The 23,930-nt window shown below is 54.1% G+C and overlaps 10 protein-coding genes across 10 annotated transcripts; 6 read left to right on the top strand and 4 right to left on the bottom strand.

Moving 5' to 3' along the window:
• Window positions 1-181: 181 nt before the first annotated feature.
• On the bottom strand, window positions 182-2,323 carry HETIRDRAFT_456564 (uncharacterized protein). Its single transcript, XM_009542287.1, has 3 exons — window positions 2,202-2,323; window positions 915-2,141; window positions 182-855 (listed from the first exon to the last, which is right to left on the bottom strand). The coding sequence occupies exons 1-3, from the start codon at window positions 2,250-2,252 to the stop codon at window positions 781-783; spliced, it is 1,353 nt and encodes a 450-aa protein (XP_009540582.1). The 5' UTR covers window positions 2,253-2,323; the 3' UTR covers window positions 182-780.
• A 218-nt stretch (window positions 2,324-2,541) lies between these two features.
• On the top strand, window positions 2,542-3,319 carry HETIRDRAFT_437462 (uncharacterized protein). The gene has a single exon (XM_009542286.1). The coding sequence runs from the start codon at window positions 3,063-3,065 to the stop codon at window positions 3,288-3,290; it is 228 nt and encodes a 75-aa protein (XP_009540581.1). The 5' UTR covers window positions 2,542-3,062; the 3' UTR covers window positions 3,291-3,319.
• Window positions 3,320-4,516: 1,197 nt separating this feature from the next.
• HETIRDRAFT_437461 (uncharacterized protein) lies at window positions 4,517-5,233 on the bottom strand (the record flags this gene model as incomplete). Its single annotated transcript, XM_009542285.2, has 1 exon — window positions 4,517-5,233. The coding sequence occupies exon 1, from the start codon at window positions 4,802-4,804 to the stop codon at window positions 4,517-4,519; it is 288 nt and encodes a 95-aa protein (XP_009540580.1). The 5' UTR covers window positions 4,805-5,233.
• A 737-nt stretch (window positions 5,234-5,970) lies between these two features.
• Window positions 5,971-7,202, top strand: HETIRDRAFT_406563 (uncharacterized protein). Its single transcript, XM_009542284.1, has 6 exons — window positions 5,971-6,113; window positions 6,164-6,232; window positions 6,317-6,349; window positions 6,401-6,460; window positions 6,520-6,751; window positions 6,811-7,202. Exons 1-6 carry the CDS (start codon window positions 6,038-6,040, stop codon window positions 6,926-6,928), a joined length of 588 nt encoding a protein of 195 aa, XP_009540579.1. The 5' UTR covers window positions 5,971-6,037; the 3' UTR covers window positions 6,929-7,202.
• A 755-nt stretch (window positions 7,203-7,957) lies between these two features.
• On the bottom strand, window positions 7,958-10,856 carry HETIRDRAFT_181091 (Hypothetical protein). Its single transcript, XM_009542283.1, has 9 exons — window positions 10,634-10,856; window positions 10,461-10,477; window positions 10,240-10,390; window positions 10,042-10,184; window positions 9,730-9,912; window positions 9,104-9,654; window positions 9,027-9,043; window positions 8,786-8,948; window positions 7,958-8,712 (listed from the first exon to the last, which is right to left on the bottom strand). Exons 1-9 carry the CDS (start codon window positions 10,678-10,680, stop codon window positions 8,266-8,268), a joined length of 1,719 nt encoding a protein of 572 aa, XP_009540578.1. The 5' UTR covers window positions 10,681-10,856; the 3' UTR covers window positions 7,958-8,265.
• Window positions 10,857-12,553: 1,697 nt separating this feature from the next.
• HETIRDRAFT_423730 (uncharacterized protein) lies at window positions 12,554-15,029 on the top strand (the record flags this gene model as incomplete). The annotated part of the gene is made up of 8 exons (XM_009542282.1): window positions 12,554-12,680; window positions 13,122-13,218; window positions 13,259-13,868; window positions 13,933-14,008; window positions 14,066-14,178; window positions 14,232-14,495; window positions 14,580-14,847; window positions 14,902-15,029. 8 exons carry the CDS (start codon window positions 12,554-12,556, stop codon window positions 15,027-15,029), a joined length of 1,683 nt encoding a protein of 560 aa, XP_009540577.1.
• A 327-nt stretch (window positions 15,030-15,356) lies between these two features.
• Window positions 15,357-17,358, top strand: HETIRDRAFT_468170 (uncharacterized protein; the record flags this gene model as incomplete). Its single annotated transcript, XM_009542281.1, has 8 exons — window positions 15,357-15,432; window positions 15,481-15,651; window positions 15,719-15,876; window positions 15,921-15,990; window positions 16,047-16,207; window positions 16,264-16,339; window positions 16,395-16,537; window positions 16,591-17,358. 8 exons carry the CDS (start codon window positions 15,357-15,359, stop codon window positions 17,356-17,358), a joined length of 1,623 nt encoding a protein of 540 aa, XP_009540576.1.
• Window positions 17,359-17,513: 155 nt separating this feature from the next.
• Window positions 17,514-18,261, top strand: HETIRDRAFT_437457 (uncharacterized protein; the record flags this gene model as incomplete). The annotated part of the gene is made up of 1 exon (XM_009542280.1): window positions 17,514-18,261. A coding segment is annotated over exon 1 (249 nt), but the record flags the coding sequence as incomplete, so codon positions are not given.
• Window positions 18,262-18,652: 391 nt separating this feature from the next.
• Window positions 18,653-21,470, bottom strand: HETIRDRAFT_153508 (mitogen-activated protein kinase-like protein; the record flags this gene model as incomplete). Its single annotated transcript, XM_009542279.1, has 13 exons — window positions 21,343-21,470; window positions 21,103-21,142; window positions 21,014-21,032; window positions 20,810-20,939; window positions 20,679-20,722; window positions 20,365-20,464; window positions 20,205-20,252; window positions 20,080-20,121; window positions 19,819-20,005; window positions 19,421-19,500; window positions 19,125-19,203; window positions 18,851-19,051; window positions 18,653-18,777 (listed from the first exon to the last, which is right to left on the bottom strand). The coding sequence occupies exons 1-13, from the start codon at window positions 21,382-21,384 to the stop codon at window positions 18,653-18,655; spliced, it is 1,137 nt and encodes a 378-aa protein (XP_009540574.1). The 5' UTR covers window positions 21,385-21,470.
• Window positions 21,471-21,987: 517 nt separating this feature from the next.
• Window positions 21,988-23,740, top strand: HETIRDRAFT_437452 (uncharacterized protein). The gene is made up of 7 exons (XM_009542278.1): window positions 21,988-22,079; window positions 22,134-22,360; window positions 22,421-22,692; window positions 22,782-22,827; window positions 22,879-23,075; window positions 23,225-23,311; window positions 23,389-23,740. The coding sequence occupies exons 1-7, from the start codon at window positions 22,041-22,043 to the stop codon at window positions 23,502-23,504; spliced, it is 984 nt and encodes a 327-aa protein (XP_009540573.1). The 5' UTR covers window positions 21,988-22,040; the 3' UTR covers window positions 23,505-23,740.
• Window positions 23,741-23,930: the final 190 nt, after the last annotated feature.

The raw sequence follows: 23,930 nt of genomic DNA, 5'->3' as shown, positions 1-23,930 counted from the left end.
CGGCATACCATCGGCTTCTGCCCATTGCCTCTGAATATAGGCTAGACGTTTATGCAAACCAAGCTGTTGTGTTCATGACGATGGTGCCGTATGGCTTTGACGATAGTTACCTGCAGAGTTGGAAATAGAAAACCTGCCTTTCGGACCACGGCGAAAGAAGACCAAGTCTTTCAAAAAATGTCAAGCAAATGTCATCAATTCCATTCATTTCGCAGATTACACATGGCATTCATAGAAGGCTTTCTTAGTCCGAGCTGTCGTATGTGCGTGGACCACGCAAAAGAAAGTGATGCTCGGCATTCTAAGCAAACTATGAAGATCTATGACATACAGCTGAAGGGATATTAAGTATGATGGAGCATGAAGTCGAGGAAGGATGATGGGGATATATGATATATTGGTGATGCCGTGGTCCGAAGAGTGTCCTACAAGAAATCAGAGCAAATGCACGCTAGCAAGCGGTATTAAGCGTCCGAAAAACACTCGAAAACATTGCGTAGAAGGGAAAAAGATTGTAACGAGAGCGTACGTGGACGGGATGGATCCTAATAGCGAATGAATGAAGATGCTTTGCCCAGAGGACAATACTATAGGTAATAGATGGGTGTACCGTGTCGTGGCGATGAGACGAGAAAGAGAGAGAAAGGCGTGAATTTTTTGTCGATTAGGGTGATATACAGTAGATTGGCGGGGCGTGATTTTTTCATGAATGCGGGGCGTAACGGATATGATACAGTTTCCGATACGAGCGTGCGGATTATGGATACATGGCGTGGCGCATCAGCATTCGACACCCGTGAGTGCGACGTCATTATGGTGGTCCAGGACAGTTGAGCACGGTGCGGGATCCGCGCGCTGTGGGATCGAGACGCTCATCAACACCTGTCAGCTGTAGAAATAGTGGATAGACTCACCACCAACGCCCTGAACTGTTCCACATTCTTGACAACCCTGATCTCGACCCCCTTCGACACACACAACTTCCTCAGATCCCCAACTTGGGGATGGTTCTCTCCGGTCCGCCATACAAGCACCGTGACAGCACTGACGGCTTCTCTGCTCCTCACGAGGTCCAACACGGGACCGAGAGGCGTGCCCTCATCGATGCCGAGAGCGATGCGAGAAAGCTCCTTTGGCGCACGACGGAAGATCGCGGGGCCCGCCCATGGGTGCTCAATGCGCAGCGCAGCCAAGTGGGGACAAGCGGAGGTGACCATGCTGAGCTCGGCGCTGCGAATGGCAGGGAGTGCGAGAGAAGTGAGCGTGCTGCCATGGGCTGTCAGGAGTTTCTCGAGAACACGAGGGTCAGGTTGACGGGCGAGCTCGAGGGACCGGAGACTCGATGCGGACCGCGTGGTATGCAGAAGCCAGTCCAAGAATTCAGGTGACGGGGCGGGCTGTAAGTTAAGGTGCAACGTGTGCAAGGCGCTAGGGAACAATGCGGCTTGTGCGGGGGGCTCGGACATGAGAGGCGGGAGGCCACGAAGGGTTAGAGATCGCAGGGAAGGCCAGATCGAGAGCAATTGTGGTAATGCGTCTGCGTTTTCGGACCAGTTGCTGAATCGCAGCGACGTGATGGCGGGCCCGGCGCGTAAAAGTGAAAGCGTTGTGGCATCGAAGGAGGACATGGGGGCTTTAGAGCGCTCTAAAGACAGGGGGTATTCAGATGCTTCCGATTCTATTGCCCGGGCGCCATACAACGACAGGTCGATCTCCTGCAGGTTCGGGCAGAGCGTTGCCGTACGGGCAAACGAACGCGGGAGCAGACGGAAGGGCTGTGACGGGTCGATGATAGCGCGCAGAGAGTGCACACATTGGCCGAGGGCACGCCCACGCTCTGTAGAACAATCGACGGCTTCGGAGAAAGCGATGTAAGCACGCTGCGAGCGGAGGATGATGCTTTGAAAGAGGAGCGTCTGAGCGGGTGCCGCCCATGCCTTGCAAACGACGGAGCATGCGAGTAGCAAATCGGTGTCGGGCTCGAGGGTGGGAGTGTAGTAGGCTGCTTCGAGAATAGAGACAATCATCTCGGCGGGTAGCGGCACGGGCTTGGGATCCTTGGCTTGGATCTCGGGGACGGGGCGCGGACAAGGCGGATAAATTTGCGTGAGGTCAGTCGTGCCATCGATTTTGGGAGCCGCCTAGTTGTGAGGTGATGAGAACAATGGATAAACAAGGGCAGAATGGTGAACGACACTCACAGCAGGCATGAAGGGCCAGAACCAGAGAGCAGATACATTGATATAACCCATGGTCGTTGGAGAACGTGAAGACTATGAACGTAGAGGAAGGCGGGGCACCCGGGGTGGAGGGGAGATGAACTGGAGGGAAAAGGCCACACATTGGAGAGGGAGAGTCGGGTATGAATATATAGTCTGTGACGGACGGAGAAGTGAGACTCGGTCAAAGACTGAATTTCTGAAACAGTGCAACACCCGGAACGGCATTCGGCACCATCGCGGACTTTTCCTCCACCGGCACTGCCCGCCGTCCGGCCGGAACACAATTGCCTTTCACCACCTTTGATCTTTTCCAAATTTCAGCCTGAGACTCTCCCCACCACTGAACCGAGCTCTGAAACCTATTTCTATCATATCGAGGCTCAGGATAACTTTGTGACCCAACAGTCACACGGCAGGATCCTGTTGGTTAACTCCCGCGGAAACTCCCACACCCATCGCTGCTGGCTGGCTGTGATTGATTGGTACCAGGGTCGAGTCAAAATGTCTCATTTTCGCCGATCGACAGCGGTACCTCATCGCATAGAGCGCCGAGAACAGTTTCACAAATATTGACCTCGAGATTCTATATTGTGTCAAGACGCCTTGCAGCCTGTCAATCGCATAGTATGAGAACCCGCGATTTCGAGACCGACATCCTAACGGAGTCAAGCTTTTTGACTTTGCCTAGATCGGTCCGCTGTTATGCGCCCACAAAGGGTGTCGTGACGTTATTCTTTTAATTTCCGTAGCGCCCAACTAGCATCGCCTCGCGCAATTACCCGAAATCGGTCTCCGGCGGGGTCAGTGTAACGCTCGCGGACCATTGTTATCAAACGGGAGATGGAAGGAGCCTCCATCACACTACTACTACTACTACTACTACTATGGCCACCGGAACCCTTGGAAGGCCGCAACGTAGAGTACAACCACTCTCTACGCTGTATCAAAACTCACATCTGCTGCCGAACATCTTCCTCGGTAATTTGGAATTTATCCAGGGACTTATTGCTTCCTATTCTTATACCAGCATCGGCTCAGACATCTAACCTGCCAAGTCTACGACGATGAGAAATCGCTATTGTTGACGCAAATGGAGATAAGTGGTACACAAGACATCTAGTTCGGGCGCGCTCCATTTCAGATACGTACCGCCGCACGCGGCGCGCGACGTCCTTCCATGGCGGAGTACGTCCCGACAGGCGGTGAGGAGACGCCGTTCTTTCTTGACATACTCGCAACGTGGTGTGGGCGAGGACATCATCAAAAGTCAAGCGAAGCGCAGGTGCTCCGAATCTTGAGTCATGTCGACTCCGGATTGGCTTATGTATAACTAGAAAAAGGCGAGTCTGCTTCGCTCTCTTTTGACCTGGGAGAATCTGTCCCGTAAGAGTCTGAATCAAATGGAATATGAAGGTGAGTCCTGGACCCCAGTCCTAATAATGTCCCACAAGGATAGGTACGTGTACCAGGAAGATATGTTCTATCATCCGCTCTAACAAGCTTGCCTGTTCCCAGCGATGAGTCTTGATTTCATAGATGGTCCGATTGCCAACTGCGGCGGTTCTCAGAAGGGCAATATGGATTCCACACGGGCTGATTTTCTTTTGTCCATGTAAGTAATATTCATTCGTGGCTCCTACACCACGCTCTCTTTGTCTCGCCCAAAACGTCGACCTCGGGTGTATATCTCTATGGAAGTCATAAGTGGAACCTTCTGGTCGGCAGGATACATTATATGGAGCTCTACATCGTGCTCCCGGTGATGTCGGCTGCATTACCTGGTGAGAGTATGTACTATCTGGCTTAGTCTTAGAGGTAAGCGCAGCCACATACGCATCTGGAGGGTCTGGGGTCACCCAATCGAGCAGCATCATTGTTGAGTCTTCGGTGTTCCCAGCAGACCTTCCCAGCGCGCGAGGTGGCGCGCGACTAGTGTTGCCAGATGCCCTGGGGCTCCCCGATTTACAGCTTACGGGTCCAGTGCCCAGGGTGCGTCGCATCCTTCCAAGCTTCTGTTCCTGACTTCCCGGATGCGAAAGACTCGAGCTTGAGACCTCGCCTTACATGCGCGTGTCCATCGACGGAAGATGGGCCGAACACGGGCGGGTTCAGGCGTGGTCTCCGCGATTTCACCGTTGCGCAGGTTAGCCTACGCGCCACAAGCGCACGGAAAGGGATGGGGCAATGATGCCTGAATCGCCGTCATCCCCGCGGTGCAGATGGAGATGAGGCGGTCTAGGAACGGTCAGCCGATGGACGATGTGCGGTTTTTATTCTGGGACGATCGGGCGCACCTAACGTGTCCAGGAACTGGGATGAAATGGACGAGCGCAAAGCACAAGCGAATTGCGCGGTGGGAGCTCGTGACACAGTGTCAAGGAGCGTACGTACGTACATGAAGGTACAGGGCCATGCGTACTGCGGTATAACCGGCCTTGCGATGACCTATGTTTGACCTCGGCCATGCCTTGGCTGCGCGCGCATTTGTGGAATCCTCCGGTGTAGGTGGCTAGCATGCTAGCGCTCATTAGCGGTGGTCGAGCGCTGTCCATCATGCTAATGGGGTCGCTTGGGTTCCCCATTGGTTATGACAGCTAACGCTGTAAAGTGTGTATGCTGACATCGAGTCCATGGACCAGTCGGGAGAAAACCAGGTGAGTTATGACCAATGGCGGCAGGCTTGTGAACCACGAATAAGAAGACCCTGTAGACATGCCCGGTCCTAAAAATGGAACCAGAGGATGACTGTCTGCTGCGCAAGGCTGGGCACACTCACGAGCCTTGACGCAGCTGACGCTGCGGGAAATGGAATAATGGACGTAGACAAGTGAACCTTGTATGTTGTAAGTGTGTGATGGAGGAAGCAGGTCGTACGCATGGGTGCCATGATCAGGGTGCGGGATATGGGCCGGCGATTCCCCAATACGAGTGAGCTATATATATAGAACATAGGCCTGTCAGTGAATGATATACGAGTACGAAAGAACCTCGATTATTTATTTCCTAGTTTCCGCCTCGACAGGTATGCCCGAGCCATCATCGTCAACATTTGCGGCTGCATCACACGTTTGCCGATCACAAAGGCCATGCGCATCAAGTTGAATCTTGCTTGACCGCAACCATCATCTATTGATCAGGTGTGAGTAAAACTTGCGAGACGATGAGAACAGTTTCCAACTCATTGATATCAGCAACGCTACTCACCTTTGCTCGCATCACTGCCTGCAACTTATCAAGCAGAATGCCCTCCGCTGCAACTATCACTGATCGATTTGGGCACACCCGGTTTCAAGAATAATGGAGCCTCGATATCCCCTTCTCGGCTTTCCCGAGCAAGCATATTGCTGTGGTATGCATGATGTAGAGCCTCTAACGAGTCGCTGCGGAACGCGGTGCGTCATCACGCAAGCCTGTGCTTTTTGGCTTCCGCAGGACGGACTGCGTCGGACCGCCACCAAGCCGAAAAGCGCCGGCATCGCTGTCCCGACTCCCAACGCAACATTATCGCTGGATCGTTCGTCAAGTATCGAGGATGGAAGACGGGTAAGATGTTGAGCAGGATTCTGGCTACTGTTCAAGTGAAAGCATGACTGCGGTAAGCAGCGAGCCTCGACGGGTTTCCATCGTGATTCCTGGCTGATCGACTAATAGTCGTCGGGTGCTCCACAGGAGGCGGTGCACAAAATTCTGGGCGTTAGCAAGCCGATATAAATCCCCACTATTGCTCAGCTCGCAATAAACTCTTTCGATCTTCTCTTGCCCACATTTTTTGCCTCCCAACATCTAATCTTGACTTCTTTATCCGACTTGCCATAATGATGTTCACAAAGTTCTACGCTGCTCTGCTTTTCGTCGCCGCCGCGTGCGCAACTCCTCATGTCAAGCGTCAAGGTGTGCCATATAATTTTGGAAGCCGCGCAAGCCATTGACTGCCTGGGCAGATATTGGAAGCGTCTTCAATTCGCTCACCTCCGTAGCGGGATCGGATATCGCGGTGGCTACTTCTGTTTGTGCGTGATTTTTTGGCTTCACTCTAGTACCCGCAACGTTCAACTACGTTTGCCTTCTTGATGCTGACGACATGCGATCGACAGTGGGTTCTGGGGCCAATGAGGCCACCTCCGCAGGTACGTTTTTACATTTTGACGCTTGTAGTAGATCTCATTCCATTCCTCTAGCCGGATCCATTTTATCTGAGGCCACGTCTGCAGCGGCGAGCGTCTTCACTGTTGTTACATGTATGTTTCCATTCAATACGCTCAATAGCATTTTTTTGACGTTTGTTGCGTATTCGCAGCGGCTGGCGGTAAGGCGTTCACTGAGATCACCTCGGCGGGCGGCGTGGGCATCACTCTTGCGGAGAGCGGTGCTGGTGTCGCGACCTCGTTCGGCGGATCAGTGTACAGCGTCGCGACCGCTCGTGCAGTGTCCATCGCATCCAGTGTGTCCGCAGCATCCGCAGCATCCAGCGCCGCAGCTGCTGCTTCCTCGGCGTCTTCCTCAGCGTCTTCCTCAGCGTCTTCCTCAGCGTGTGTAGCCTCGCTTGATTCCCTGTTACGTTCGATCTGATGGCAGTCCGTTTAAACAGCGCGAGCTCGGCTAACGCAGGACATTCGATTGCGCCTCAGCACATCGGAATCCCCTTTGTTGCATCCATTGCCGCCATCACGGGCGGGATCTTCTTTGGCGCATGGGTCGCAGTGTAATGTACTTTGCTCTCGCATCTCACAGCAAATAACGAGTCCACGACGATACCCCCTTCCCACCCGTTCATCTCTTCTGTTCGAAACCTACACCACGACGAGATATGTGCAGGGACGATTTCGATTTGTGTTTATTGTTTCGGGACGCTAAGTATCTACTCTGACGGTCCTTCCACGCGGACACTGTATCTAAGCTTCGATCTTCCTTGTAATTGACTATAGCAGGCGCCTGCAATTATGACGAGTTCGATGCAGCGTTATTTTCGATCTTCGATCTCTTTTTGGGAGGATGTCACCGCAAGGGATACCATCGCAGCTTGGAGTTCAAACGGTCTTCGCTGTGTGTGAACCCGCGATCTGGTGCGAATCTCCTTCCCTCTGCCATCGGTGTCCCTCCGGTATTCTTCGTTTCCGTCACTGCTGAAAAATATCAACATTCTCAAGGCGCACATGTCTAGCCATGTCCGAAAGTCTCTTTCTATCTGTGCCCTCGCACTCGCCGATAGCGAGCATCCAGCATCATAATACTAATGGCACAGTGCGTATACATTGACTCAACCTAAGATCCAGGTACAGCCTCTCGGCTGTAGATGTCATTTTTTGCCCTTGTTCAATCATCAGACGCTGAATGCGCTGTCTGCACCCGCACTCTGTGTTCTTCTGACCTCAAATATACGCAGGAGCGCCAGTAGGTCTCGCTGTCCTCATATATCAAACATCGGCAGCATAACGGCATGAAAAGTCGATCGGCCACGAGGGCGTAAGGCCTTCTAACCTTCTAGGGCTGAAACACGCGAAGGCCCTTCGTACCAGCCCCCCATGCATCTGCCGATGAGGTTGACCGATGGTGGGAGGGGGAGTATGCACCGATTACAGCATGGTTCTGTACTGACCTCATTGCAACTTTTCACACCTCTCGACTTCCGACGAGGGCCAGCGCTCACCTGACTCCCACTCATCGAAAGCCCAAGTATCAGCACGGCATGCACGCGCATCACGAGAGGCCTCCGTCCCCTTCCTTCTCATATGCATAGCTGGGCGGCGCCACAATGCACATTTTATCGGGAATCCATCAATGCTAGACAATGTCTGTGTAGCGGTGCCGAGCAGATGACTCTCGATCTCGCGCACACCTACTGTCGCGAACGGACAACCATGTATCTACCTTAAATATACACCCTGTGGCGCATCATTAGACAAAGAGTCCCTCGGTCTCGTTCGCTCGCCGTTCAAGACGAGCTCTAAATTCAGCTGGTGCATGAAGGAGCACACGACACCTCCAAGACGATCCAGCACACGCTCCTCGAGCGTCGCCCAGACGTACCCAAAGGACGAGGGCATCATCGACACGGCTCCGGCTCCCGCGGGATCACAGGCGTGAACGACACCTGGATCTGCGGCTGTCCGGCGCCTACAACACTCCTCGTATGCAGCTCCGCAACGGCCTCAGCTGCACTACGGCCGCGATCGCCTGCACCGGCGTCCTCAGCGTCCTCTCCCCTCCTGCCAAGCGCCCTCCTCCACGTCCACCGCGCGCCCCGCCCGATGCCCTGCACACACCACACGGCGGCCAGCACGGCGCGGTGGCACCCGTACACGATGAACTGCAGGCTGAAGAGCGTGCCGGAGATGAACGACATGGCGAGCACGGCGGTCGGCCACGCGGACCATGCGATTGCGAACAGGAAGAGCATGAGCGTGACGGCTGCGACGAGGAGCGCGACGAGCGGCATGCGGGACGTGAGCGAGAAGAAGAAAAAGGACGAGTACAGGTCGACGGCGAGGATCTGTTCCGGAGGCAAGGTGTGCATTGAGCAAAGTGATTTCCCAAGATATAATGCAGGCAAGAAAGGCGCTTACCTGGAACTTGCGCACGTCGGCGCCGCTGTACGCGAACAAGAACCACGCGTCGATCCCGATTCCTATACCTGCCGCGATGCTTGATACTGTCACGGCACGCTTGGCAAAGGTGTCGACTCCGAAAATCGCGTCTGGCGAGAAGCCAAACACAGCAGTATCAAGCCTGTCCAGAACAAAATCATTCGGAGAAGAAAGTCAGTGATGTGCTCTGTTCCTTGAGCATCTGGGTTTGGTAACGCACCCTGCGACCGCAAGTAACTACATAGAGAGGCTGTCAGACGACACATCGAAACGAAATAGAATAAAATGCTCGCGTACCGACGCGCCAACGTAATACCACTCGCCCATGAGCTTAAGCAGGATGCTTTCGAAATCGCAGTCAAGCTGCGCCTCGCGGAGTTCACGATAGTACGTGAAAGTATCAAACACGGACGATGCGAACGACACCGTCGACGCGACGGAGACCGCGTCTGACGCCGCGCGCCAGGCCGGCAACGTAGATGGTGCGTAGAATGGCGGCGGTTCCTTGCTACCCATACTGCCATCATCAACGCCTAAAGACACATCCGAGACCGATTCTGAGCGGATGCGGACACGCAGCGAAGCTGTGTCGTCATCGAATGTCTCCTCGTCGCTGACACGATCTGGCGGAAACCCGTCATCAGAATCCTCCGCAGATTCTAATTCGTATTCGCTCTCGGATGGCTCGGCTACGTCGGAGTCAAGGCAGTAGGGCTTTGGCTTGGATGTCTTCCGCCGGCGTCGGTGTCTGAGGATTTGTGCAGGAGGCTCATTGTTGAGCGTCGAGTCGCCCGCATCCTCCGCGTCACCCTCAGGTAAACTGACAAGTGTCGACCCAGGTGATTTTCCTATAAAGTTGGAACTCGCATTAGTTTCTGCGCGTGCATTGTCGGAGATGTGATAGAGACGCGGTGGGAACGTACGTGAGCTGATGACGCTCCCGTCATCACCGTCGTCGTAATCCTCATCAGAAAACGTTAACGCGCTCGCGCTCGAGAGTGCGCGAGGCGGTGCGATGCGCACGAGGAGCGACGCCGCGGAGGGCTGTTTCTGGATAGCCGACTTGCGTCGTTGGGCCGAGGTGCAGGAGAGGCGGATCTCGACATCTGCATACGTGGATTATGATTATGCATGTGATTATATGCGCATATATGCGCCAAAGAACCAGGTGAAGACGAAGAACAGAGTCATGATTAGGTCAAGTGCACAAATTGGAGAGAGAGAGAGATGCGCACGTCGGTCATCGCCTTGGCGCTTGACCACCTCGCCGAGCAGAGCGCTGGCTGAGCCAACAAGATGCGCCTTGCGCCGCTTGGCCTTAGTCTGGGATCTGTGCCAGACACGAATCTCGAGCCTACTTCCATGGTGCACCTCCTCGCTGCCGCGCAAGCGCATTTAGACACATCAACAAAGGGAAGTTGGAGGAGACATACAGAAACATGGGCTGCTTGAGGTTGGGGTTCTGGCCGTCGGTGCCGAGAACGACCTCGTAGGAGGACCGGCGGGTATCGTCGACCTCGAGGGTGACGATGGGCCGCCATGTCTTTTCGGGACGCAAAAAGTGGAGGTTCTGCGTCCGCACGACTGCGGGGGAGGAATCGGAGATGGTGTGAGTGCATAGGCTAGGGCAGGGGGAATGTGTGAATATACAGACCTAGAAACTGCCAGGGCCTGCATGGAGAGGAAAGAGAGCACGCGGGTCAGTATGCGTCACCGACAGGAACACAGGGTCAGTCGTGATGGCGGCGTGCGGAAGCAAAATGACAGGACGGAAGCACAGCTCAGGGCCTGCACATAACCGGGACCCATAAAGGGACGCAAACTCACTCGGTCGATGACATCGTCCTGCCCTCAGTCGACATGGTCCGCCGCATGGTACTTGGAGCTTAGCTCCCTCAGTTTAGATGGCGATTCCACGAGCGCCGGTGAAATAATCCAAGAACTCGACAATGCACACTGCACAGGGGTCGTAAGAGGTCGTAAACCCTGAGGAGAGGCGTCAAATAAGGAAATTCGAGTGGGTGCCAAAGCTTAGAGCACGACGCTGGACACGCTGGACACGCTGGACGATATGATCGGGACATCAAACTGAGCCCGGCAGGTATTTGAAGCTCACAGAGCGCCCAACACTGCCCACAATCACTGTCCCGCGCTTGCTGCACCGCCTCGCCGGCGATCTGACTCCAACTATCACCATCTCAATCATACCCCTTCCAAATGAAAGCAGTCAATCAGAACACTAGAGCTGCAGTCATCGGTCGCCGGAGGCAAGGAGCTCGGAAGGTTGGAGCAACAGGCGCGAGTGGATGCATCATCCGACGTGCACCAGAACCGACATGCTCTGGATCGCAACCATGGCCCACTGTCGCGTCGGACATAAGATATACAGGCAGATCCACGCGCTCTACGATCTCGTCTAGGTGACATACAACCCTGACTACCCACCTGCCCCCTGCATCCCCTGCAGCGTCGCTCTTGCAATCATACCCCGAAGGTTTGCACCCCAGCCTAATCGACAGCCCGAATGGTGAACGGTTGGCCTAGTCAGGTGGAGGCGTAGACATAAGACCAACGGGACTGGGCGATGCGAGACCGCACGAGTAACCAAATGCGTGTTCGAGTGCGAGCACCGACCATAGGCCGTGCAGCTGTGTACGTAGAAGTTTATGTCTCATCTCAATCGGGGGAGATCGGGGGTCGAGTGCATAGGACCATGGCAGGCCAAGGGATGTCGTAGAGCACTCGTAGAGCCTCCGACACAAGATGAGAACAGGATGGGGGAACTTGAAGGATGCAGGATGGTGTAAAACTTGGTCTTTGGGACTGCGGTTTCAATGGTACGTCGAAGAACATGATTCGTCTCGCTATGTGTTTCATAGGCCGGCCAGTCACTGGTACATGCTGAGGCTGGGGTGCAATCGACCGTTGATGTTGATGTTAGGGACGGATGCGATTGGTAGGTACGTAGTCAACCGTCTTTTCTTACATGGGTTGGGAGAATGAGTGGTGAGTAGTTTGCGGTAAACGATTGCCATATCATTCCACCTTGTCTGTTGCATGATCTTGATCCACACCACAACGTTAGCAGATGTCTAACCATTAGCCTCGAGATGCTGCATGGCCGGGTACGTACTCGCGTCTCAAACAGCAGACCTCGCCCCTCTTACCCTCCGGCCTCAGCACCCACCCTGTCCCGCCCCCAAACCTCCGCATTCCAGAAGCTTTCGCCCCTCGAACTCACAGTGTGCGATTCGCCATACCCTCCGTCGACGCTAACCCTGCGGATCCAGCGCGCGCGGCTTGCTGACAGACGGCTCAAGATTGAACACATCTGACGCTGGGACGGCCTTCCTGCCTTATCAAGCATCGCGATCATCTTCGACGACGCATGCGACAGAACAACACAACGAGCCTCGAGGCCGTACGTGCTCTGTGCTATAAAGGAGAGCGCAATTGTTATCGATAGCCGCATACCCGCACGAAACGTCATCCGACGACTAGTGAAAAACCCTCATCATCAGTCGCGTTTGCTCGTCTCTATGCCTGTGATACCGTTTCGACTTCGCTTGTGAGTGTCCTCTGCGATAATTACTGTGGCTCGCACCGGTGATGACCAGCGAGACAACGTACAGCGTCGTCATAACCTTACAATCTAGGCCTCCACGGTGAGTCTGCTCCCGCGCACCTGTGCCCGAGCGCGCCCCGCTCGGGGATCCTCAGCCTCGCGATAGACGAACGCCGTCCACAATGGCGCCTCTCGCGACCGCTGCGGCCTGTGTCCACCCCACGGCCGCTGCCCAAGCCCTACCTGCCCCCCGTTTCGAAACCCACATACCCGAGACCTCAGACGAGGATTTGGTATCAGTAGTCGCGGGTACTGCTACGACGCGACCGATCGTGTTGCAGTCCTGACCTTTCTATTACGTGGGCTGATCCTGAATGGCTTTGTATATGTGCAGATCGTTGAGCGGCATTTTTAATTGATTCTCTTGCATTATCGCGGTGGGGTTTCGTCATTTCAAAAAGTGAGGTGCCTTTTCCTGCTTGCTTGCAATGTACTTTCTCTTCGCGCGCGCTGTAGGATGGCATCGTGAACCACAAATGAGGTACTCATTATTGGATGGACGAGGCACGTCCACCCACCAGGTAACTACGCTTTGTCTGTCACATCCCATCCGTTGTTCTGCCACATGCTGTTCCGGCCACCTTGAATTCGCCACTTTTCATGAAAGCCATAAATGTTCACATTCACATTCACTCTCTGTACCCTACATCACATCACTTGCCCTTCACCCTTCTGCCCTGAAATCCTCAGAATCTCATATCGACATCTGGCATGTATTCGCCACGCAATTCCTTGGACCGTTGGGAAAAGTCTCTTCGCTCTACTTCTGGGCAATCCGTCGCCAAAAGTGAGCCTGCCACTACGAAAAGCGGTACTTATATCTCCAGAGGCAGGACCTCCATCAAGGACAGCTCCTCCACTAGGGTCAAATCCTCCACTAATGGCGAGCCTTCCGTCAAAAACAAGCTCTCTGTCAAAAACAAGTTCTCAATCAAGGGCAAGCTCACCATCAAGAGAAAGCACTCTTTCAAGGACAAGCCCTCAAAAGATGCTGAAGAAGAGTCGATGGCGGAGGAAGACACATCACAAAGTGGCTTAGATGACGACGCTCCAACCCGTTCACCACTTCCAACTAGAAGCTGCAGTCGGAACTCGCGTCTGACTGGTCTGGCGTACGATTTGGACGACACCCACGGTACCAAGGCACCCAACGGATTTTTAAACTCGGCGGCCGTCAATCGCATCGACGATTCCGACTACGTTCGGCCTCAAAGATTCACCCTATCACCCGAGGAGAGGTTGCATAAAATTATTCAAGGAGCTTCTATGCACGATGGCAGAAAGCTGACTTCCGGGACGGATCCATTTACCAAGCGAGTCGTCGATGCATTGGATCCGCACCCCCATCAATGCCTTGTGACAAGGCAACTGGACACAGAAATCGAGGTAGAGTACTGCCACTTCCTTCCTCAATGCGATAGCAAAGACAACGGCTTTGTGAGCTATTTATTTTTTCACCTGTCGTAATGACATAAATTTACTGATGATTTGACCATTGAAGCTCACTAGACTTGAGCACGCCCTGGGAATAGGCTACAAAAAGCTCAACATCGACGATGCTAGAAACGTCGCGAGGTGTAAGATTATCATCCATATCTCGTCTTTCATTGCTTGTTCTAAATTATATTGTTCAGTACTCATCTCGATTCACCGATACGTTGACAAACAGCGCGCTATGTTCCTGCCCACGCCAGAAATAGTTAATCGCATTTCACATAATCACGAAATTGGCCACGACATTCGCAACGTAGGTTGAAAAATGATCTCTTTTTTGTCGCTTCTCTGAAAATTTCCAAACAGATATACGAACCAGGGGAAGCTTTTGAGTATCGATTCTTGCCGCTTCCTGGAAACCCAACCTCGGACATCGTCCACTACCAGCGAACTGACAAGGGCGAACAGTCTCAGACTCCGGCACCCGTGACTACCAAGGTATTATATCCGCATCCATTCTATGACTTACCTGCGGTCTACTCTCACGTAGAACCGCATTATGTCATTATCAATGCTGCAAGGAAATTGAAGGACCTCGATCTGTCTCAGTTCGAAGAGTTACAGACGACTGTTAGTATCGCCTATGGTGTAGAGAGAGATCAGGCTATGCATTTTCTTTCAGAGATATCTAACTTATACGATCGATGGAATGAGGTGTCAGTACCAAAGGAATTTATCAACCCCCAGGTCAAGGAGGTCGGGGAGGATCAGGATCAAGATCAGGATCAAGATCAGGATGGGATCAACGGCACAGATGAGATGGATATTAGGATTGGGACGAGAACCCACCGTGGGCCTTGGAAAGCTGTCAAAGGTTTTCTCGGTCTCAACACAAAGCGCGAGCGCTCGAGTCCGACACCCTCTGAGGTTGATGCGGAAACAAACTTCAAATCCCTGAAAACTGCCGCAGGATCTATCGCCGGTAGCCGAGCGACTCGGAAGAGGTAGCTTACTTGTATGTGTATACTTACTGTAGACCTACTTATTTTATCACGGCAAGACATCCAAATTACCAAGGCAAGATATATCAAACTGCTTCAATATGAGCTTGTGTCGGACAAGTGGGACGTCGCGAAGTATGTTTGTGGTTCGCATCAAGGCTGAACGTTTCAGCCAAATTCATAACAAATAGGCTCGAGCTTCGAGGAAAATTACCTGAGACCAACACAGCGTGCAACTGAGTTGAGGGGAGCAACTGGGGAGCAGACAACAGGCGAGAAAATCGGTATTCACAGTGTATTCACTCGCCACTTTGGCCCAGTATCACATGACTGTCCTGCTCAGAGTGTTGTGGAACCTGGTGGCTCACTCGTTCAACCAATACCTTTGCTCCGCTAGAGCTCACAACCCGCACTACCAGCTTCTTTCGAGAACAATCATCCATATCAATCTCATCTATAGGAAACATCTCGAACAGAACACCACGGCATTATGGGTATCATAGGATCCTTACCATCGAGGTGGTCGAGTGCAGCCGGTGTTGAGACGGGCTGCTCAGACATCAAAAGTGCTTCTACATTCGTGCCACCCTTGCTTTTATTTACCCTTCATCTAGTTTATGGAACCGTAGAACATTCTTCTCAACATGCTGGCCGCGTCTTACCCTCTATCCCTTTGGCAATCAAACGTCACAGTAGTGCTGCGTCTACAACATTGATTGGGTCAAGCCCATTGAAGAGCAGTGATGGCACAACGGGACTTTCGTACACTACCAGTACGTTTGAATGTATTTGACCTCACAGAGTGCTTGCTTACGCATTGATTGTAAAATCATATTGAACGTCTTTCTGAAGGTTCAAAGCATGGCACTCGTATTCGACGCACCATAGACTTAGGTGTAAAATGCCTCAGTCGAAAGCGCGCAAGAGATTTTACAACGTTGACTGTGTCAAGCCCAGCCAAAAGGCGCAAAGGGGTCGAAGTCATAGACGCATTGGGTGCGCAGACCCTTGTCTGTGACCACTTACGTTTCCTCATATATCTGTCCCCCCAGAGATAAACCGTTCTCCTATCTTCTCTGCTCCGTTTGCAAGTACTAGCAAGACAAGGTCTTCTAATATTTCCGGTACGTGTGTCATTGGGTGACTGCCCATTCTATTACTAAGTTTTCAACTTCACAAGATGTGGATCAACACTCTGAACAACCTGCTACCATTGCTGAAGTTCCGCGATCAGTGATAACGAACGTCAAGCAATGCCTTGTCACAAAAGAGCTTGAATCGGACACGCCAATCGAACCGTGTTATTTGCTCAATCCACGCCACTGGCGAAATAACCAATTAGTATGCTTCATCCTATGTTTCCGATCGTCGACGCAATCGCTGACTATCAAATGCAGCTTACGCGTCTCGAGTGGATGTGGGGGATGCAGTATGATTCCCTCGAGTTGGAAATAGAAGCAAATAGAATATATCGTACGCTTTATTGTTATCCGCGCCCAAACGGACACTGATGCTCTCCACAATTTAGTTCGGCGTGACTTGTTCGAATCGTTTGACAGCAACCAGTGGCTTTTGCTCCCGTCTCCTGAAATGGTGGACAGAGCATGGCTACATTGTAAAAAGATCCTCAGTGATCTCAAAAGTCCGAATCAACAACCACACATTGACACGGTTCGTCTCTCTGTTTTTCATTCCATTTTCGTATCTTATCGACGATTGTGTAGATTTATGAAGGCATTGGGACCTTTGAGTACCGGCTGTTGCCACTTGGCAAGCATGTTCCTTCGATGGAACGCTTCGACTATCCGGATGCAACAGGAACATCCTCACCACACATCCCAAGTACTGCCGATCGAACGTCGACTCGCCATTCATATCCATTCGACACTCTACCGATTCTCACTTCTCGTGTTAAGCCTCACTTTGTCATGCTCGACGCAGCTGCCAAGATGTTTGGCCATGCAATGTCGGGGCCATCAGGAATGTCGACTGTGGTAAAGTCGCTGTGGCCAATTTCTGAGCATGATGCCACATCCATGCTTTATAACTTGCAATATGTGTATCGCGTCTGGCTCGAGCTCAAACCGCCTCCATTGTTTGCATCGACGTCTCGTACTCCTCTCAGGATGTCATCTGTTGACTCATACATAAGTCTACCCAACGAACGCAGCCTATTTCTGACAACCTGCACTGGGCCGTGTTTTCGCAGTCGGTTTGTATGGATGCCAACAGTTTGCTCCCGCTGTTTCGGTCCTAAAAACCATGTCCGTGATGGCAGTGACGACGACTCGACTGACTCTGATTACGACGAACTTGTTAGCCTGAGCCCATCTGAAGCGGCGGCTGAATATAGAGCGTATCGCAGGCACCTATCTCGTACTGTAGATACCTGGCGATTGCGTTGTATGAAGGAGGTTGGGAAGCGACGTGGATGGACATCGCTCGTGCTCAACGACAAACAATTGGGAAGTTATGCGGAAGAGCGGCCATAGAAACATGCACGGACTGATATAGTGCATTTACATTTGACGATGATGCCTCATTTACTTATACGGAGCCAATGTATTCGACTTTGGGATCGTCCGTTCTCAGTTCTCCTCGGGAAATTCATTCGATTACATGTGGTACCAACCACGTCTTGCTTTATAACACAGCGCAAAGCAATCAACATCGTTGCAAAAACAGGACTGTCAACGAGCGCCCCGCATAATCGATACAGAGCGAGTGTCTTCAGTGTAAGGTCAGCCAGCCACGGAGACTAGGCTTGGAACAGCAGGCACAAGCGGACGCTACCCTCCTCAGCATCAATCTCCACACATGCCACTCACATGCCCCAAAGCCACTCTTTCCGCTGAACAATCAAATCTAGCCACACAAATAGTGAACGAACAAACCAATAATCGCCGAGGCGACAGACGAGAGCTGAGAACTGAGCGCTGAGCGCTGACGAGAGACCAGCGACCGCACGCGACGCGACGCGACGAAGCACGCGGGAGCATGAGTATAACCAACCAAATACGTGTGCGAGTGCGAGTATGATTTATGTAGCTGTGTACGTAGAAGTATGAGTATCAATTCAGTCTTGGATCGGGAATCAAGGATCGGGGGGCGAGTGCCGAGCTGCGCCGGAGGCTATGGGAGGCTATGGGCCGATGTCAATGTCGATGTCGATGTCGATGTCGAGAGAAGGGAAGGCGGTGGGAATGCTCGTGGCCGATGAGACAGGATGGGAATGGTTGGGCTGGGATGGGTGGGATGGGTGGGACGAGACGAGAACAGGATGGGCGAGATGGACATGGACGTGGGATGCGTGGGTGGGAATCGGGAGATCGTGACAGAGACAACGACCCACAAGACGAAACAGGAAAAACAACTAAAAAAGAGAAAGAAACCGGGACGAGACGAAACGAGACGAGACGAGACGAGAGATAAAGGAGTACACGCGACGAACAAACGAACGAACGAACAAATGAAACGAGCGGCCGACGGTATAGAGGAGGATAGACAGACAAATACGACGGGAAAAAAACACTACACTAGTTGGTACACGGGCTTCTGTTTCTTTTGTTTCTTCTGCTCCTGCTGCTTGCTCTTGCTTCGTGTGCCGTGATAGATACAAAGAAAGCCTCCGCCTCCACACCGTCTACCAGCCCGAAAGAAAAAGAAACGGGGCTCAAATATCAAAAGCGTCCATCCACCTCCTCGCTCACGCATTTTCGCGCCATATCTTCTGCCCCGTGCACGAGCGTGGCAACGAGGGCGATGGACCAGCGTGTAGCAGCACGTTCAGTCCGCATGCGGCGCGGACCCGTTCGCCGTCGGCGCGCCGCCGTCGTCCGGCCCCGCGAGGGCGCCCTCCGGCACGCCATTCGCCGTCGTGCTCGCGGTCGAATCGCTGACCTGGTGGAAATCTTCCATAAAAGGCGCGCACGACGTCAGCCGAGAGCTAGCTACAACAGGCCGCCGGCCACAGAAGAATCTCACCCAAAATCTCGCTGTACATCATCACCTTCCAGGTGTCCACGGGCAGGTCCGCGTCGTTGAAGCTCCAGTCGAACTTCTCTCCCGCGACGGGCTCGTCCGTAGGGTCGTGGTACGGCCCGACGTACTCGTGCGCGAGTGACGCCGTCGCGTCGATCCTCTTGCGCGGGTCGAACACAAGCATCTTTTCGAGCAGGTCGAGCGCTGCACGTCAAGAAGGAGATTGTTGAGTGTTCGTGCGCCGTAATGAGCAGAAATGGAAAACGAAACAACGTACCGCTCTCGTCGCTGCACCGCAGCTTTTCGCTGAACGGCACACGATCCCGCTTTGGTAGGCTCTGCACGAACCGAAGCGTCTGCATTCGTGAACCCGTTCACGTTACCCACATGTCGCCGAATCCGTATTCCAGTGACGAGAGACGCCCGCGGGTAGTGGATATGCCGGCGATGACGCCCAAGATAGAGATAACGACAGAGATAAAAACGATAGCCGTTAGGATTCCGATGACGTGCAGGGACGATGACCGGAGAGACAAGGAACGAAGGAGGAAGGGAAGGTAAGGGAGGACGCACGTTCTCGCTGCAAATAGTCTCGATGACATCATCAGGTGGGGTCCCTAGCAGCTCGGTTATGATCGAGAACTGGTTGACGTCTGTTCGCAGTGCAGAGAAGAGCAGAAATAGGGCGAGTTGAGGTACAGCAGTGGGGCAATGTGGGGCCAGTGGAGTAAGAGTGAAGACGTGAGTAACTTTCTGAAAGAGCAAGGCAGCGAAAAGAAGGAACGAAGGAAGAGTCGACACCCGGCGACCGGAGATAGCACAGAAGCGAGTCAAACACAGACAGAACATAAACAAACGCGCAAAAAGAATCACTCGAGTAGAAAATGCGAGAAGAGCCCTCAGAACGGGGACCGAAAATTGGAAGCCCAAAACATAGCTACGAGAGAAAACGGAATGAGAAGAAAACGTACGGTCTTTCCCGGGGAACAGCGGCTTCCCTTCAAGCATCTCCGCAAAGATGCAGCCCGTGCTCCAGATGTCGACTGCGACGTCGTACTTCTGCCACGTGAGCATAATTTCCGGGGCACGGTAGTACCGCGTCGAGACGTAGCCTGTCATCTGTGGGTCTTGGATCCGCGCGAGGCCGAAGTCGCAGATCTGCAGTGTGCACGATGGAAAGAGTGTAAGATACGGCAGAATGCGAGATCAGTGGAGACTCGAAACCGACGCACCTTGAGATCGCAGTTCTCATTGACTAGGATGTTGCTTGGTTTCTGTATATCAGGTTAGCTGAACCCTTACTAACCCAGGGCGGAGGGCGGAGGACAACGCGTTAAGAGATGGATGAGACACTCACGAGATCTCGGTGAACAACACCTGCCGAATGCACATATTTCAGCCCGCGCTATATGCGACGTATGTGTCAGTCAGCATGAGTATGCGATCACATATCACATTCCGTCCACCTAAAGCGGAAAGCGAAAGGACGGGATAAACCAGGAGGTGATATAACGCACCAGAATTTGGTACAAGAAATACTGGATGAACTGCTTCTCGAGTGGCCGTGACGTTAGGAGGCGATGGAGGTCGGTTCCGAGGAGTTCTGTCACAAAGTAGCTGTACGTATCGAGATCGAGATCAGGATTGTGTTCAGATCAGGATCAGGATTAGGATCGCAAGGTAGAGAGCAGGGCAAAGGGACGCCAAATGGGATAAAGTGCGGGGAATCAATCGGATGCTGCTATGTATAGCTCGGTCGTTGCGGAGGGGATTTCAAAGAGGGTGACAGGAAGAGAAGGGAAGAGAAGGGCGGAGGGGAACAAGGACGCACATGTCTTCGAGAGGCGAGATGAAGACGTCGCGGAGGCTGATGATCTGCGATAGGATGGTGAGGCGTCAGCACATTAAAGCACGAGCCCAGACACATGAACGACTAGGGAGTTAAGGGGTTGATTCACTCACGTTCTCGTGCTGGATGTGCTTGAGCAGCTTGAGCTCGCGGTAGGTCCGCTTGCTGAGGACGGGGGTGCTGAACGGTTTCATGATCTTCTTCACGGCGACCGATGCACCCGTGAGCTGGTCTTTTGCGGAACTGACAAGACGCCCCGACGTCGCCGCATGTCAGCATACGCCGTGTCACGACAGAAAAGGAAGGCCAATACGCACCACACAAGGCCGAATGCGCCTGATTGCGACGAACGGGTAGGGCAGCGTGGTCAGGACGAGGGAATGGTCAGAGGGGGGAGGGGACCCACCCATGCCGACGGGCTGGAGGTCGACATAGCGCGTTGTGACCTAGCGAAACGAGGGCGGGCGGTGAGGAAGACGATCTCGAAGAGGACGAAGTAGCTAGACGGAGAAACAGGAGGAGAAACGCCGATGGCGATGACGCACGGCGCGAGGGGTGCGTCATCGTGTGTGGCAGTAGCCGTAGGCAACGGGGGCACGAGGCGAGGAAAGTCATCGTGCTAGGCGAGGATGGCACGGATGCGTACCTCGAAAGAGGTCCCGAAGATGCTGAGCTTGACGAAAGACATGGGGGTGAGCGATACGACGACGACGTTGAGCTGGGAGTGAAGAGCAGAGGGGGGTGAGGGTGGAGAGGGAAGATGGAGGACGATTGGAGGTGGAGGGAGCAAAGGGCCGTATGTAAGGTTGGCTGGGCACCCGAAAGAGGGTTGTTGGAGTGCTCGGATGGCCGAGACCGGCGTCGCAATGCGGTGGCTGCCCGCCCGCCATTGCTAACATGCACTCCCCGTGATCCCTTTATTTTTGGCCTGCTCTCTCATCTGTGAGCTTTCGAATCAGGTCTATCATCCTGGATCCGTGCCGTGTCGACCGTTCTCGTCGACGCAGAGGCGACGCCCCATACCGCTGCAGACGGCGAGCGCCAAGGTCGCGCCGACGATCGATGGATGCGAATGATTATTAGCCCACGCCCCCCATTCGTCGCCGCAACCGAAAACCAATCTGGCTCTCCGCCATTTTCCTCGTTTCCCTCGCTTTCCTTATGACGTTACACTTGCCTCTTTCGGCCCAATTTGTCCCATAATTTCATTTTCCATTGTTCTCAGGCGTCAGCTGAGATGACACCATCCCATGTCCTGAGCGCGCCAATGTCCCTCGTCGTCGCTTGCTGCTCGTCCACCACATCCTATTCTCTCTAGCCAGCGCACCCCCCCAGCCGCCCGCAATGTCCTTTATCCGCGCAGCCACATTTGCCCGCTCCGCCGTAACGCATTTCTTTTCGCGATCCGCACCCAACAACCTGACAAAATCTCCACAGGCCGCCGCCTCCCGCCGGTACACGACCGAAACCGCCCCCAAAAAGGCCCAGTCGAACCTCCCGCTCTACCTGATCTCCGCCGGCACCCTCGGCCTCGGCGGCTACGTCTTCCTCAACAGCACCGCGCCCACGCCGAAGAAGGCGCAGGAGAAGAGCCCGCTCGACCCGCAGAACTTCCTCGACTTCAAGCTCAAGCGCGTCGTCCCTTACAACCACAACACCGCCACGTGCGTCCCCCATGTCCTCTTATTTGTGCCGCGTCTGCCTGCCAGCTGACGCCCACGCAGCTTCGTCTTCGAGCTCCCGAACAACGAAGCCTCGCTCCTCCCCGTCGCCTCCTGCCTCCTCGTCCGCGCCTCCGACCCCGCCGCCCTCACGGATGCCAAAGGCCGCCCCGTCGTGCGCCCGTACACCCCCGTCTCCCAGCCCGACGCCCCCGGCGAGCTCGCGCTCCTCGTCAAGAAATACGACGCCGGCAACGCCTCGAAGCACATCCACGACCTCAAGGTCGGCGACACGCTCGCCATCAAGGGCCCGATCGCGAAGTTCCCGTATAAAGGTGCGTGGGCCGCTTGCGCGCGCGGTCGGGCTTGTGCGTGTCGGTGCTGACGCCGGATCGTGACGCCCGTGCGCGTGCCGGGCATCTAGTGAACGAGTTCGACGAGGTCGCGCTCATCGGCGGTGGCAGCGGCATGTACGTCCGTCCCTCGCTCCGCCTCTCCGCTCGCGTCTAAGACCCCCGCAGCACCCCGCTCTACCAGATCCTCACCTACGCGCTCGCGGATCCGTCCAACAAGACCAAGTTCAAGCTCGTCTTCGCGAACCAGACCGAGGCCGACATCCTCCTCCGCGAGGAATTCGATGCGCTGAGGAAGGCGCACCCGGATACGTTCGATGTGTTGTACGCCGTCGATAAGCCCGAGAGCGGCAAAGCATGGACAGGTGCGCTCGATTCGTTGTTGAGTTCATGTCGGGGGCATCGCCGCGGCTTTGGCACGGGCCTTTATGCTGAGCGGTGCTTGGCGCGCGCGACAATACGCGTACGTGCTCTGCTCGGTCTGCTGACAACTGGTTCGTTCGCGTCTCGTCAGGTCACACCGGATTCCTGTCAAAGGACGTGCTCAAGCAGCACCTCGCGCCCCCCTCCCTCAACGACAAAGTTAAAGTCTTCGTCTGCGGTGCGTCCTCCCCTCCCCCTCTGTCTCCGCGTCTGTCCGCCACCTCTGACCGCCCTATCGTCTGCAACGCAACATAGGCCCGCCCGGCCAGGTCGCCGCCATCGCGGGGAAGAAGGAGGGCCCGAAGCAGGGCGCGGTCGGCGGGATCCTCAAGGAGCTCGGGTACACCGAGGACCAGGTGTACAAGTTCTGAGCGCGAGATCTGTGAGCAGGGGTCGGCTGCGAGATGCGGACAGAGCGCGTGTTGGGTTCGTCGCTGGGCGAGTGGTCGATTCTCGATTCGACGCGGTAGTAGACGGTTCGGATGGGGCGGATAGACTGGCTGACGTTGGGCTTTGGCTATACCGCCATATCCTAGTGCTATATCGATGCCGGGGACTTGACGCTGCATTCTAAAGCGTGTATCACATATCCAAATGGCTAGTCTCCAAGCTGGGAGTGAAGCACGGGTGTACGTACCCTGAGACTATCACCCTGAGAGACTATACCCTTCCGTAAGACCTAGGCCTCACCCGCCTCGCCAGCGCGTCAGCGCACAGGCTCGCCCCTCTCTTCCCTTTCCTACCATGCCCCCGCGCATCGCGTCCGATCCCAACGCAGACGTCTGCCCCGAGTTCGC

The sequence above is a fragment of the Heterobasidion irregulare genome, assembly GCF_000320585.1.
Source record: "Heterobasidion irregulare TC 32-1 unplaced genomic scaffold scaffold_01, whole genome shotgun sequence".
Taxonomy (NCBI): Eukaryota; Fungi; Basidiomycota; class Agaricomycetes; order Russulales; family Bondarzewiaceae; genus Heterobasidion; species Heterobasidion irregulare.
Note: the sequence above shows the minus strand (reverse complement) of the source record. Positions and strands in the feature narration are given on the sequence as shown.